Source organism: Choloepus didactylus, chromosome 18, assembly GCF_015220235.1.
Source record: "Choloepus didactylus isolate mChoDid1 chromosome 18, mChoDid1.pri, whole genome shotgun sequence".
Lineage (NCBI taxonomy): Eukaryota > Metazoa > Chordata > Mammalia > Pilosa > Megalonychidae > Choloepus > Choloepus didactylus.
The window spans coordinates 60,859,886-60,874,172 of record NC_051324.1 but is presented as its reverse complement, the minus strand read 5'-3'; the positions used below and the strand labels follow the sequence as shown (position 1 = coordinate 60,874,172).

At 37.2% G+C, this 14,287-nt stretch overlaps 1 protein-coding gene and 1 pseudogene across 1 annotated transcript in view; both read right to left on the bottom strand.

The window, feature by feature from the left end:
• HELZ (helicase with zinc finger) overlaps nt 1-14,287 on the bottom strand; it is a 219,813-nt gene that overhangs the window by 79,012 nt on the left and 126,514 nt on the right. Inside the window, 1 exon segment of the mRNA XM_037810306.1 lies at nt 8,148-8,352. Within this exon segment, the coding sequence (XP_037666234.1) occupies nt 8,148-8,352 (205 nt within the window).
• LOC119514501 lies at nt 10,121-13,733 on the bottom strand (annotated as a pseudogene).

The window sequence follows — 14,287 nt, the reverse complement described above, 5'->3', positions numbered from 1 at the left end:
AACTCATGATTTTAGACTAGGTAGACAGATATAGATACAGATATACAGGTGTGTATACGTATATAAATATTTCCTAGTTCCTTGGAAGGGCATAGAAGCACGATCCCCCATAGCAATGAGCATTCCTAGCCCCTAGATCTAGGTTTTTAAATATGATTCTCCACCAAAATGAATTAAGGCTCTTCGGAGAAACGGATGATCCTAGGGCTAGAGCAGGAAAAGTATAAGAGGAATCTGTAAAATCTTTTTATGTCATAAAGGAAGGAATTGATCAAAGAATGATGGAGACATATCAAAAGGAAACAGGAGCCTGTTCAAGAGGTTACCCACTGGCCAAATGTGGGACTATGTGAACATCAAAATAAATAATGAAATAATGAAGGTACTGAATTATAACCTACTGAAAACATATATATATTCATGAGACATACTGAAACAAATAAAAAAAAATAATAACTGGAAAAGGAAAAGCTCTACCTTACTACAGAAATCTGATTAGTAAACATAGAAGAAATTATGGGGAAAAAAATCACCATTTTGTAAACATCCTTGAAATAAACTGAGATAAGAATCATAGATGCTAAAACCAATAGATAGACATTTGAGAAACAGGATATTTACCTAGTCTCGAATCGGCCCTCCCTAAAATACTAATTAGTTAAGTATTTACCAATAACTTTATAGTAGAGAAAATTATCAAGTGACAAAATTTAATATCCAACATCATGTGCCTCCTGAAAAGCATAGCATCACTTTTGTAATATTCCTACCAAAATCCATGACCTAAATTTAATCATGAAAAACCATCAGACAAACCCACACTAAGAGGTACTCTTCAAAATATAGCAGGCTTGTACTCTTCAAAAATGTCAAGGACATGAAAAACAAGGAAAGACTGAGAAACTGTTCCAGGTTGAAGGATACTAGAGACTTGACAATTAAATGCAACACATGTTCCTGGCTTACATCTTCATTCTCTAAAGACATTATTGAGCTAACTGGCAAAATTTGAATGGGATCAATGGATTAGATAGTAGAGCTGTATCTACAGGAAAGGGAGAGAGGGAAGGGGAGAGGGAGAGGGAGGTGAAGGGGAGGGGAAGAGGGAGAGGGGAGGGAGAGGGAAGGGGAGGGAAGGGGAAAGGGGAGAAGGAGGTAGGGGAGGGAGGGGAGGGGAAGGAGGGGAAAGGGGAGGGGAGGAAGGGGAGGGGAGGAAGGGGAGGGGAGGAATGGGGAAGAGGAGAAGGAGAAGAGGGAAGGATGGAGGGGGAACGAGGGAGGAAAGAAGGAAGGGTAGGCAAATACGGTAAAACATTAACAACTAGGGAAGCTGGGTAAAGGATATATGAGATTTCCTTGCATTTTTCTTGCAACTTCTCTGTAAATTTCTAATTACTTCAAAATAAAAACTTACAAAAATTAACTGACAGTGAAATAAAGGCATTTTCAGAAAAATAACAACAGAGAATTCATTACCAACAGACCTGAATTAAAGGAAATACTAAAGGGTTAAAAGTTTTCAACTGAAAAAAGAAAATGACCCCAGACAGAAATATGGAAATATAGGAAAGTACAAAGAGCAATGAAAATGGTATAAAATACAAAGTAATGACAATGTCTTTGGTTTAAAATACATGCTGAAATGAAATGAACGCCAACAATAAGACAAGGTGGGAAGGAGTAAACAGAATTAAAGTGTTCTAAGGTCCCAGCACTGTCTGGGAAGAGGTTGAAGCACTACTAATTTGTATTCAACTGTAATAACTTAAGGGTGCATACTGTATTCTTTAGGGTAACCTCTAAAACATAGCATATATATAAAACTAAGAAACTAACAGAGGGAAAACACAAAAATAAAAATATTTGATTAATTTAAAAGAAGGCAAGAAAGGAAAAATTGAATTTAAAATTAATCGCATTTCAGAATAAAGGAGGAAAAAACCTTATGATCATCTCAGTAGATGTAGAAAATAATTTGATAAAATTAACATCCAGTCATAATAAAACCTCGTAGCAAACTAGGAACAGAAGGGAATTTCCTCAATCTGATCAAAATATCTACAAAAGCCTGAGATCAACTGAGTCATGTGGGAGCTGACACTAGAATGCACCTTATTGCCACTCTATTCAAGAATGTCCTGAAAATCCTAGCCAGTGCAATAGGCAAGAAAAAAAATAATAAAATTATATAAGGTTTGGAAAAGAGGAAATTTACAGATAACTTGAGTGTATGTAGAAAATCCAAAAGAATCTATGGAGAAACCATTAGAATTAACATGAGAATTAGAAAGTCAATATATTAACAGTAACTGTATTTGTATATACCAGAGATTTTTTTAATTTAAAAATATAAAGATAACACTTATAACAGCAATTTAAAAATCAAATACCTAGAAGGAAACAAATCCAAAGAAAGAGATGCACAACCTATGTGTTAAAATTTTTAAGACATTATTGAGAGAAATTTAAAGAAGACATACATAGATGGCAGGATAGTTACCGTGCTTGTGGATTGGAAAACCAAATATTGTAACAGTAGAATGGTAAGGTATGGTACATTCACATAATGAAATGATATACAAAATGTGAATGAACAAACTGCTGTTACATGAAACAATATGGATATATCTCACAAACATAATGTTGAGAAGTCAGACACAAAACAACACATACTATATGATTCCATGTATATAAAGTTCAAAATCAGGCAAGAATAATAGAGTTATAACTTAAGATAGTGGTTATACCCTATATGTGGATGTGTGTGTATGATTATGATTGGGAGCAGCTTAATGGGGGCTTCTGGGGTATTGTCAATGTTCAATTTCTTGATCTAAGTGCTAGTTACACTGATGAGTTTATGTTGTGAAATTTTATCAAGCTTTACACTTATTGTGCAATTACTTTATGGATGTTAAATTTCAAAAAAAAGTTTGCTTTAAAAAATGACAATATTGGTATATCTTTGTTGACATGGAAAGGTATTGAAGATATCCAAAGCAATATGCAATATATACAGTACACACATACACATACATACAACACACACCCACTGTGGTAGTCTGGAGATGTTATATACCCCAAAAAGGCTACATTTCTTTAATCCATTCCTGTGGGTGCATACCTAGTATGGGTGGGATCTTTCGGTTAGGTTATTTCTGTTGAAATGGGACCCAGACCATCCAAGGTAGATTTTAATCCTTTTACTGGAGTCCTTTATGAGAGAATAAAAAACAGAGGAAAAAGCCCCCAGAGGAGCTCAGAGATGTAGTCACTGAAGCCAGAAGCTGAAAGCAACGAAACCTGGGAGAGAAGGGCCAGCAAACGCCGGCCATGTGCCTTCCCATGTGATAGAGGTGTCCCAGATACCAGCAGCCTTTCTTCAGAAAAGGTATCACCCTGTTGATGCCTTACTTTGGACATTTTCACAGCCTTAGAACTGTACATGTGTAAGCAAATAAATCCCCACTGTAAAATCAGCCCAATTCTGGTACATTACATTCTGGCTATTTTAGCAAACCAAAACAATATGTATAATATACAATACACACACACATATATACACAATACACACACACACACACACACATATACATACAGATTGCTATGACTACAGTTGATTTTTCTTTCTTATATTTTCTACATTTTGCACCATGAATATATATTACTTTTCTAGGAAGGGGAAACAACAGTTCTTCAACTTTAACTTGCCTTGTAGAACACCTTAGAGAACGCCCACTGTGTATTAATAATGCTTTTCAGTTGCCAGCTAATGAAAGTGTCATCCAAAATGGGATAAGAACTACTAAGAGATAATAATATGATACATTATATTCTTCCATTTAAAAATAGATATTGGAATGCAAATTAATGATACCCATAATGGGAAATAAACATTCCCTTTACCTTACAAAGTGCATCTACCATAATGCAACCAGATTTCACAGTGCAATGTGGTTATTATAAATTATCATAAGCCAGATTTACTGGAGAAAAAGGAGGAAATCTTTCCTTAGAGGAAGGTAGTACAGTACAGTGGAGGAGGATTGACTCTGAGGTGAGCAGAACTGAATCTGAATCCTGGCTTCACTATTTACTGGCTATGTACCCATGGGCAAGCCACCTCATCAACCTGAGGCCCAGCTTCCTCACTTACAAACTGTGCACAACAGCACCTATCCTGCAAGGCTGTTGTATAGAACTGATATAAAGTCAGGCACTTAGAAAGTACTAAATAAAGGTAATAGTTATTAAATTTATTAGAAGTTTAAAACTGATACATATTGGTGGGCCTATTCTAAAGTTCATGTGAGAACAAATTTACTAAGGAAAAACACATCATCTGAATAGAGACTAGAGAGACAGGTGGTTTGAGGGGCTGGTGGCCACCTGTACGATCATATTAAGGTCCTGAGGTGTGAATGCAGCTGTGAGGAAAAAGTAACAGCTGGTGCTATGGAAAAAGTAATCAAAAACTTTTTAAAAGACTGATCAAAAAATAAAAATGATAATCTTTACATTAGCAATATTCCTTTTTTCACATTTTTAGCTGACATATCTCATTAGAACCTATTAAGAATATAAAATGTATAGTATATTAAACATATACATTTCTATATGTAGTGAGAACATGATTTTATGAAGAAGTAAAAAATCATGCATCCCTATTCTTAAAAAAGTAACTTTAGAGATATAAAGGAAAATTATAAAAACACATAGCTATTAATTTTCAACTTTCTTTGCTCTCTCCCTCAAAGAGCAGGTGCTCTCTTTCTCAAGACTTTTGAATTTCTGGACTTCAAAAAATCTTTCTTTCCATTGGCTAAATGTCCTAAGCCAGCTAAGCAAAAATAATACATTATGCAATTTACCCTTAGACATAAACAAATTTATTATTGGTATATTACAGTTGAAAACTAAAGAGGGGATAAGGTTTATAGCAGGAAGAAAAATTCATTCTTGACCAAAGCAGAAGTATGGTAATACTTCATTTATCTGTCTGTTAGCAACTTTAAATATTCTGATGCGCACTGAACATTGAAGGTTTGAGATCAGTTGGTTACTTACGGATGAGCAAGGCCAGCTAAGATCCAACTCTTGAAAAGTCAGAAAAAAAAAAAAAAGGCTCAGAAAAAAATCATACTTGGTTCCTTAACCAGAAGAGAAAGAATATTCACGGTGACTGGCATTGGGTACAAAAAATAAACTTCTGACAAATAGAGAGATGATAAGAAAAGCAGACAGAAGAAAAGACAAAAAGTGAAAAGGAGAAAAATGGCAAACATCAGAGATAGCAAAAGTCAGCAGGAAGATCAGAAGCATGACCAATTAGAAGGGACAAGAGCAGCCATGGCAGATGTACTGACAAACAAAAGGAAGGCCAGGGACAGAGACAAAAGATAAGATAGTTCCAAGAGGGTAACAAATCATTTAGATTTCTTAGCCTGCAAACCTTATCACTACAACCTGAGAAAGACCCACCAACCAGGGGCAATTGTAAGGCCTTTGGAAAACAGAGCAATTATGTCATAGGAGGGTAGGCAGAATAGCCTCAGATTGTTACATGGCAATTAAGCTTAATAGATCTTAAAATAGGATATTCCTGGATTATCTGGGTGAGCCCAAACTAATCACAGGAGCCCTTATAAGCCGAGAAATTCTCCAGCTAGAGTCAGAGAGATACAGCAGCAGAAGTAAGAGATGTGGTGGAAGGGGAAGTCAAGAGAGATCCCAATGGAGAGAGATTCACTAAGCTGTGGCTGATGCCGAGACATAGGGGGTTCCATGTAAGGACTGGAGAAAGGCCTCTAGAAAGGAGGGCTCCCATATGACAGCTAGAAGGGAAATGGGGACCGCAGTCCTATCACCACAATGAACTGGATTCCGCCAACAACCAGCAGGAGCTTGGAAGCAGATCCTTCCCGGAGGCTCCAGATAAAAAAACCATTCGGCCAATACCTTGATTTCATCCTGGTGAAATCCAGATCAGAGAAACCAGCTGAGCCAACCCAAGTTCTGACCTACAGTACTTTGAGATAATTTGTGTTTTTTTTCCCAACTGCAAAATTTGTGCTCATTTGTTATGGCAGCAACAGGAAACTAAAACAACGAGTAACCAAGCCTAGGCTAACCCTATATGGTAATGCTGAAGCATACCAGACAATGTACGTCAACAGTCTAGGTGCTCTGTGGTAAACTAAATGAAAAAGCAAACTGGAGCCTGTAGTTTCAAAGTGATAGGCAAAAGGATTTTACATGCCCACAAAGGTGGCTCAACACTCTGTACAGCCCAATATAGGATACAATCCTCTAGGGTATTTTGACATAGCATACAACTGTACAGCAGTAAGCATACTTAGTCTATACAAAACATGAAGTGTTTGGTAAGTTGTAAACTTAATAATAATGTAGCAGTAAGCTAGAGCTAACTCTATATAAAAGTCATTCCATAAAATGAATCCAAACTTTCACTAATAAATCTCAGAAAGGACATCTATCTTTGGTAGAACACTAATTAATGCAAGGGTTTTTATAGGCAAATACTGTTCAGAGTAATTTTTTTTTCAGAGCAACTATTTTCTGAAGATTATCTTTTTGACATTTAACTATTTACTCATACAAATCTCATTCATTCACTTTTCCCCCATTTATTCACTCAGTAAAGTTTTCAGAGGGTCTACCATGTCCACCCTGGCTAGGCACTGAGGTAAACAAGAGTGATGCATTTTCCGATGACTGGAAGTGGGACACAAAATCAGCAGCTAGATATAAGTAGTAAAAAACAACTAACAAACTATCTATAAAATAATGCTATGGTGGTTCTTTTCAGAGAATTCATTTCTGAATAGTATTTATCATCTGAATAGTTTTTATAAAAACTGTGTGCAAATGAAACTGGTCCATTTTCACAAAACCTCCAAGCATTGCCCTCAGCTGTGAGCAGAATGAGTGGAGCAACTTGTTTATGCACATGCTAATTCTGCAGGCTCCCATGAAGCATATCCTTTACCATAAACGATGGCTAGAGAGCGTAAGGCTAACATTTTATACCTTTACTAAATCTTACCACCAAACTGAAGTCTTCCTCAGGAAAATAAGTAGTTACTTGATTGCTAGATAGCTAGGGGGATGTTTTGTTGCCAATCACAACCCTGAGGAAGAGGATCTGGGAGCATTTTTAAGCACTGCTTAATAATTAAAGCATTATTGCACATTAGGTCTGTTTTTATGAAACTCAGAATATACAACAGTATATTAACAATAGAAAGTAGCTCTCTTTTCGCTTAATACTTACTTACCTAAAAGATTTTCAAAATATTAAACCATTAATTACTGCATACACATTGGAGTTTACATTTTTGAAATGAAGCCCAAAATTGATGTGCACCTGATTCATGTCAATAAGTTTAATACCACACTGGTGACTATAAATATACAAAAAAAATTGAAACAAATACTAAACATGCCATTCTCATAAATTTCTCTTCCAGACGATAAAGACAAGCATTTTTCCCCCAGGTACCCCAGCAAATAAGCCAGCTGTCTGTCCAAAATAACTATGGTTTAAAAGCAGAAATGGCCTTGACTCCTAACTCCTGTACCCATCCAACTAGACTACTTTTACAACAAATATAGGTCAAAACTGATTAAAATAATCTTCAAAAAGTTGGGCAAATGCTCTCATGGATTCAAATTCCACTATAAATGAATGGGTCATCAAAAAAGGCTTTGAATTATTTTCTTTACACAAATGTTGTTACTATATCATTATTCTTTGTAAATAATATGCTACAGAGCATGCTTTTTATAAGTGACAGTCTTTAAAACTGCTTTGTTTCATTCATATCTTGCTAAAACAAGGCTATCAGTAGAGTGGACTGGGAGGTTATACTATATGTAGAACACCAGGAGCAATCAGGTACTTAAAAACTTTTGAGGATGATTATGACATTAAACATGGCTAAACACCACAATGTCTTTTCATTTACATATCCAAATCTAGACATGTTCCTTGCAGAAACTGTGCTTATCACCAAATGTAAACTTTAATTCCAATATTTCAGGTAACTTGCAGTCCAATAAAGCTCTGACACTTCCATGCTGCTCCCTGCCTTTAACAACTTCAATTACATTAACATAGACTTTACCTTAGGTGGCGACTGCTGTTGTTTGTTGGTATTTCCTGAATGCTGCAGTCTTAGAGCCCGGGGGATAAATTCAGGTGCCAGTGGATTCAACACATACGTCTTCTTTAGTTCTAAAGCCTCTAACTGAGCTTTGATCTGTTCAAAAGTGATTCCGTGTAGGCTATTATTTTCATGACATAGGGCAATAAACCGCTCCCAAAATTTCCTACAGAAAAAGTTTAAAAGATCAGTTTACAATTTCTGTAGATGAGATCACAGGTATCAGCATAAGCAACTAAAGATAATTTTGAATTTCCTCCTATACCCTGCCCCCTAAATCCTTAACTCCTGATCTATAATCATGCCTAGTATTGTAATATGCACAAATCAGACTCAATTAATTTTGGATGATCAATGCAAGTAACATTGCCCATGTTCACCTATGCACACTAGTCTAGAGTAACATATTTTAACAACCACGTAAGTAAGGACTTGAAAACTGACAACTCATTTTACAGAAGATTTGTTATGGCTAGGCATACATACATATATACTTATATATATATTTAAAATTAAATTGAAATATGGGGTTAAAGTAGCCTGGGTCATTCTGGGAAAAGGTGCTAGATGACTAAGAAAAGCCAACCCAGAACATAAATTTAAGCCACAAAGTAGACAATCCCCATGAGGATCATTAGGAAATAACTAGCTACTCCTAGGTTTTTCTCTTACTTAACAGATGCTTATCACAAGCACAACTTAGAACACTGAGTTAAGAGTTAAAGGAATTATGAAAAATATAGGAAGCTGGAATGCTAATTTTAATATTGATCATTCATGTCCTAATCAAATTAATAAATACTAAAGGATAAAAATACATTTAAAACATGTTGTAGTTACACACTGTTGCTCCTGAAGGTTTGAAAATTGATCTCCAAATATTAAAAATATTAAATACATATTACAAAAGATAACATATAAAAAGTTTTTAAATTTTAAATGACTTATAAATATGCATACCTATGTCTAATAAGATGTTCAAATGTTTTATTATGCTATAAAAAATATGTGATACGGTTTCTTCCCAAGTTGGGATCCTTATGTCCAGATGGACAGCAGATAATCAAGATGGCTTCAAGAAGCATAAATGAAAAGGTTTATATTATAAAAGTTAGTAAATGAATGGGAATTTGATTATCAATATATTCATAAAACTTTACAGAGTTAAATTTCCAACTATGTTTCTCTTACATGTCTTCTACCATCTTTTCTAAATTTTCAAAAATGATTTAAAGAAATGATCCAGAAAAAATTTTAAGCTCATTTGTAAACAACAAAAGTAAAAACGCTATAAAATATTAAATACGTATTTCTGACCATAAAACATAAAGGCTAACAAGATAGTCCATTCAGTTACAGGAAGTGTGTTTTGCTAAGAAACGCACACTGCAAAGCTGTCCTTTATTTTTATGGTTAAGAACCCTTCTGAAGGAATTACAGTTTTTTTCTTAGTCTGATACCTGAGGAAGGGTTATCTTTATGTAGCGCTCAGTATCTAAAATCAATAAACTTTCCCCACCTTTTGATAAAAATAGCCACAGTTTTCAACTGTATGATTTAAGAACATAATTCTATTACATGCTGTATTCAAAAGTAAGATTTTTTTATTCTAATTGATAAACTATCAATTTCATTGAATGGCATTTCTTATTTGTCTTAACATTTAAGACAAAGGAAAGCAAAGAAGAGAATGGATTGGTTTCTACTATATCTATATATATCGGGCCGCCGAGTTACGCGTGGATGCTTCAATACTGACGGGGCACATTAGGGTTGTAGTGATTATGTAATTGGTCAGGGGGTAGTTTAATAAGAATGTCAGTTTTGGGGGCTGATGGTGGGACTAATAGTGGTCTCCTTCCTGAAATATCCTTGGAAGAATGTTCTTCATTTTTGGTTTACAAGACCAGTGTAATTTGTTATACTACAGGGACTTATCATTTTATTAGGTTGTTTTCAATTAAACCTGCTGTGGGTATTAGGATTAGAATAATGGAAAAGTATGAGATTGATGCTAGTTGGCCAATGATGATGAATGGGTGTTCTACTGGTTGTCCTCCAATTCATGTTAGAATTAGTAAGTCTACCACTAGCATTCAGAACAGGCATTGGCTGATTGGTCGAAATATCAGGCTTCGTTGTTTTGCTGTGTGAAGTATAGGTAGGATTGCTAGGATTAGGATGGAGAAGACAAGGGCTATGACGCCTCCGAGTTTATTAGGAATGGAGCGTAGGATGGCGTAGGCAAAGAGGAAGTATCACTCTGGTTTAATGTGTGGTGGGGTGTTGAGGGGGTTTGCGGGGGTGTAATTGTCGGGGTCTCCTAGGAGGTCTGGGTAGAATAGTACTAGTGCTAGTGTGATGAAGATTATTGGTAATAAGCCTAGGATGTCTTTTATGGTGTAGTACGGGTGAAATGGGATTTTGTCGGAGTCTGGTGAGATGCCAAGTGGGTTGTTTGATCCGGTTTCGTGTAGGAAGAGTAGGTGTGTTATTGTAAGGGCTGTGATGATGAATGGGAGGATGAAGTGTAGGGCGAAGAATTGGGTTAATGTGGCTTTGTCTACAGAAAATCTGCCTCAGATTCATTCTACTAGGCTTGCTCCGATGTACGGAATGGCTGAGAGTAGGTTTGTGATTACTGTTGCGCCTCAAAATGATATTTGTCCTCATGGTAGTACGTAGCCTATGAATGCTGTGGCTATTACAGTGAACAGTAGGATGATTCCGATGTTTCAGGTTTCTAGGTAGGTGTAGGAGCCGTAGTATATATCGCGGCCAATGTGTAGGTATAGGCAGATAAAGAATATTGATGCTCCGTTAGCGTGGAGGTAGCGGATGATTCAGCCGTAGTTTACGTCTCAGCAGATGTGGGCTACGGATGAGAAGGCGGTGGTTGTATCAGGTGTGTAATGTATGGCTAGGAAGAGGCCTGTTAGGATTTGTATGATTAGGCATGTTCCTAGGAGTGAGCCAAAGTTTCATCAAGATGAGATGTTTGATGGTGTGGGTAGGTCGATAAATGTGTGGTTGACAATTTTAAATAGGGGGTGTGTTTTGCGAATGTTGGTCATTAGTTCTTGTAGTTGAGTTACAACGGTGGTTTTTCATGCCATTGGTCATGGTTAAATTCCATGTGAGAATTATGATGTATACTGTGTTTTTGTTAAGTGTGATTTTTGTGGCTAGCTTTGTTGGTTTTTCATGCAAGCCATCTCCTATTTATGGAGGTTTGGGATTGATTGTTGGTGGGGGAGTTGGTTGTGGTATGGTAATAAGTCTTGGGGGTTCTTTTTTGGGCTTGATGGTGTTTTTAGTATATCTTGGTGGAATACTGGTGGTGTTTGGGTACACTACTGCTATGGCTACTGAGGAGTATCCTGAGGCTTGAGGGTCTAATGTTGTTGTTTTAGGGGGTTTGTTAATGGGTTTATTGGTTGAGGGGTTGGTAGTCATTTTACTTTTGGGTGGTGATGGTGTGGGGTTTGTGTCTTGTGGTTTTAAATGTATAGAGGATTGAGCTGTTTTTAGCGGTGGGGGGGAGGGGTTTGTTCGTGAGGATTGTGTTGGGGTGTCTGCGTTGTATAACTATGGGGTTTGGTTTATAGCTATGGCTGGATGGGCGTTGTTAGTTAGTGTTCTTATTGTGGTTGAGGTTACGCGAGGTGGTAGGTTAGTGGGAGTAGGATAAGGAGTAGTGAAATGAGGAAAGAGAGGAAATAGAGTTTAATTAGTCCTTTTTGGTTGGAGATGTTGTTTGAGGCTAGAAGGTTAAGCCGGGATAGGCCTTTTGGGGCTGTTTTTTCAAGTCAGGTTAAGTCTAGTAGGGTTAACGCTAAGTTTTGACTAATGCTGAGGGTGAGATGTGGTGGTGTTCGGTGTATGATGGTTGGGAAGAAGCCTAGTAGGTTAGAAAATGTGTAGGGGTGAGGTGGGGTTTTAAGTTGTAAGTTGCGTGTCAGTTGGTTTAGTTCTATAGCAACTAGAAATCCGGAGATGGTGATTGTTAGTGCTGATAGTTTTAGGTGTGTTGGTATTGTCATTTGGGGGGTTGTTATTGGTGTTATGCTGTTAGAGATTAAGAACCCTGCGAAAATACTGCCCAGTGTTAGGCGTTTAATGGGTTTAAGGAGGGAGGGGTTGTTTTCGTTAATTGAGGTTAGGGTTTGGAAGCGTGGTTGGTTAAGTAGAGTGAAGAAGATGATGCGTGTGCTGTACACGGCTGTGAGGGAGGTGGCAATTAAAGTGATTAGGAGGGCTCAGGCGTTGGTATTAGACGTGTTTGCTGATTCGATGATTAGGTCTTTGGAGTAGAATCCTGCAAGGAATGGTATTCCGGTCAATGCTAGGCTTCCAATGATAAGGGAGGATGTGGGAAGTGGGAGGGATTTGAATAGTCCGCCTATTTTTCGGATGTCTTGTTCATTGTTTAGGTTATGAATGATGGAGCCAGAGCATATGAATAGCATGGCTTTGAAGAATGCGTGAGTGCAAATGTGCAGGAATGCTAGGTGGGGTTGGTTAATTCCGATTGTCACTATTATTAAGCCTAGTTGACTGGATGTGGAGAAGGCAATGATTTTTTTGATGTCATTTTGTGTTAGGGCGCAAATTGCAGTGAATAGGGTGGTGGTAGCTCCTAAGCATATGGCTAGTGTGAGGATTAGGCTGTTGTTTTGTAGTATGGGGTGAAATCGTACGAGTAGGAAGATGCCCGCTACTACTATGGTGCTGGAGTGCAGTAATGCGGATACTGGAGTAGGTCCTTCTATGGCTGAAGGTAATCACGGGTGTAGGCCGAATTGGGCGGATTTTCCTGTTGCTGCTAGGAGTAGGCCTAGGAGGGGGAGGGTGTTTTCGTTTAGGTTAAGTATAAAAATTTGTTGGAGTTCTCATGAGTTAGAGTGGGATAGAAATCATGCTATGGCTAGGACGAAGCCGATATCTCCAATGCGGTTGTACAGGACTGCTTGGAGTGCTGCCGTGTTGGCGTCGGCTCGTCCGTACCATCATCCGATTAGTAGGAAAGATATAATACCTACCCCCTCTCACCCAATGAATAATTGGAATAGGTTGTTAGCGGTTACTAGGATGATCATGGTGATAAGAAATAGGAGTAGATATTTGAGAAAGCGGTTGATGTTGGGATCGGAATGTATGTATCATATTGAGAATTCTATAATAGATCATGTTACAAAGAGTGCTACTGGGATGAATGTTAATGAGAAGTAGTCTAGTTTAAAGCTTAGGGTAAGTTTCATGGTTTGGATAGTTATTCAGTGCCAGTTTGAGATGATCGTTTCTTGTCCTGATCAAATGAGTATGGTAGCTGGGGCTAAGCTGGTTAGCATGGAGTATATGATGGATGTTTTTACGTAATTTGGATATTGGTTGGTATGGTAGGTTTTTGAGGTATATATTATGACAGGCGTGATGAGAATAAGAAAGGTGGTTAGTGTGAGGGTAGGGAGTAGGTTAATTACTTTCATCTGGAGTTGCACCAGTTTTTTGGTTCCTAAGACCAATGGATTGCTTTTATCCTATAAAAGTAAGAAAGCCATATTTTTATATATGGGAACAAGAGTTAGCAGCTCTTGTGTAGCTGTCTTGGTTGGCAAGGATTTTTGGGATCCTGTTTCTAGGTTCACGATCTAGTGTTTTTGGTAAACTATGCCTACAGTAGGGTAGTCCTAGAATGAGTTTTGGGTTGATTGATAGGAGGGCCAGTGGCAGGAGATGTATGAGTATTAGAGTATTTTCTCGTGTGAATGATGGTTTGATTGTATGTATGTGGTTAGTTGGGTTGCCGCGTTGTGTCATGACTAGTATAGACAGTGAATATATGGATGTAATGGTCATACTGAGTCCTAGGAGTGCGATTGTAATATTGGATCACGAAATCGTTGGTATAATCACAAATAGTTCTCCGGGAAATTACTTAACCTCTCTGTACTTCAGTTTCCTCAGGTGTAAAATGGGGTACCAACAAGCATTATTAAACTTAATTATTGAAATGCTTTTATTTCTCATTTAATTTCACTTAATTATTGAAATGCTTTTATTTCTCATTTATAAAATTTCAGAGAAGTAATTTTTCCTTC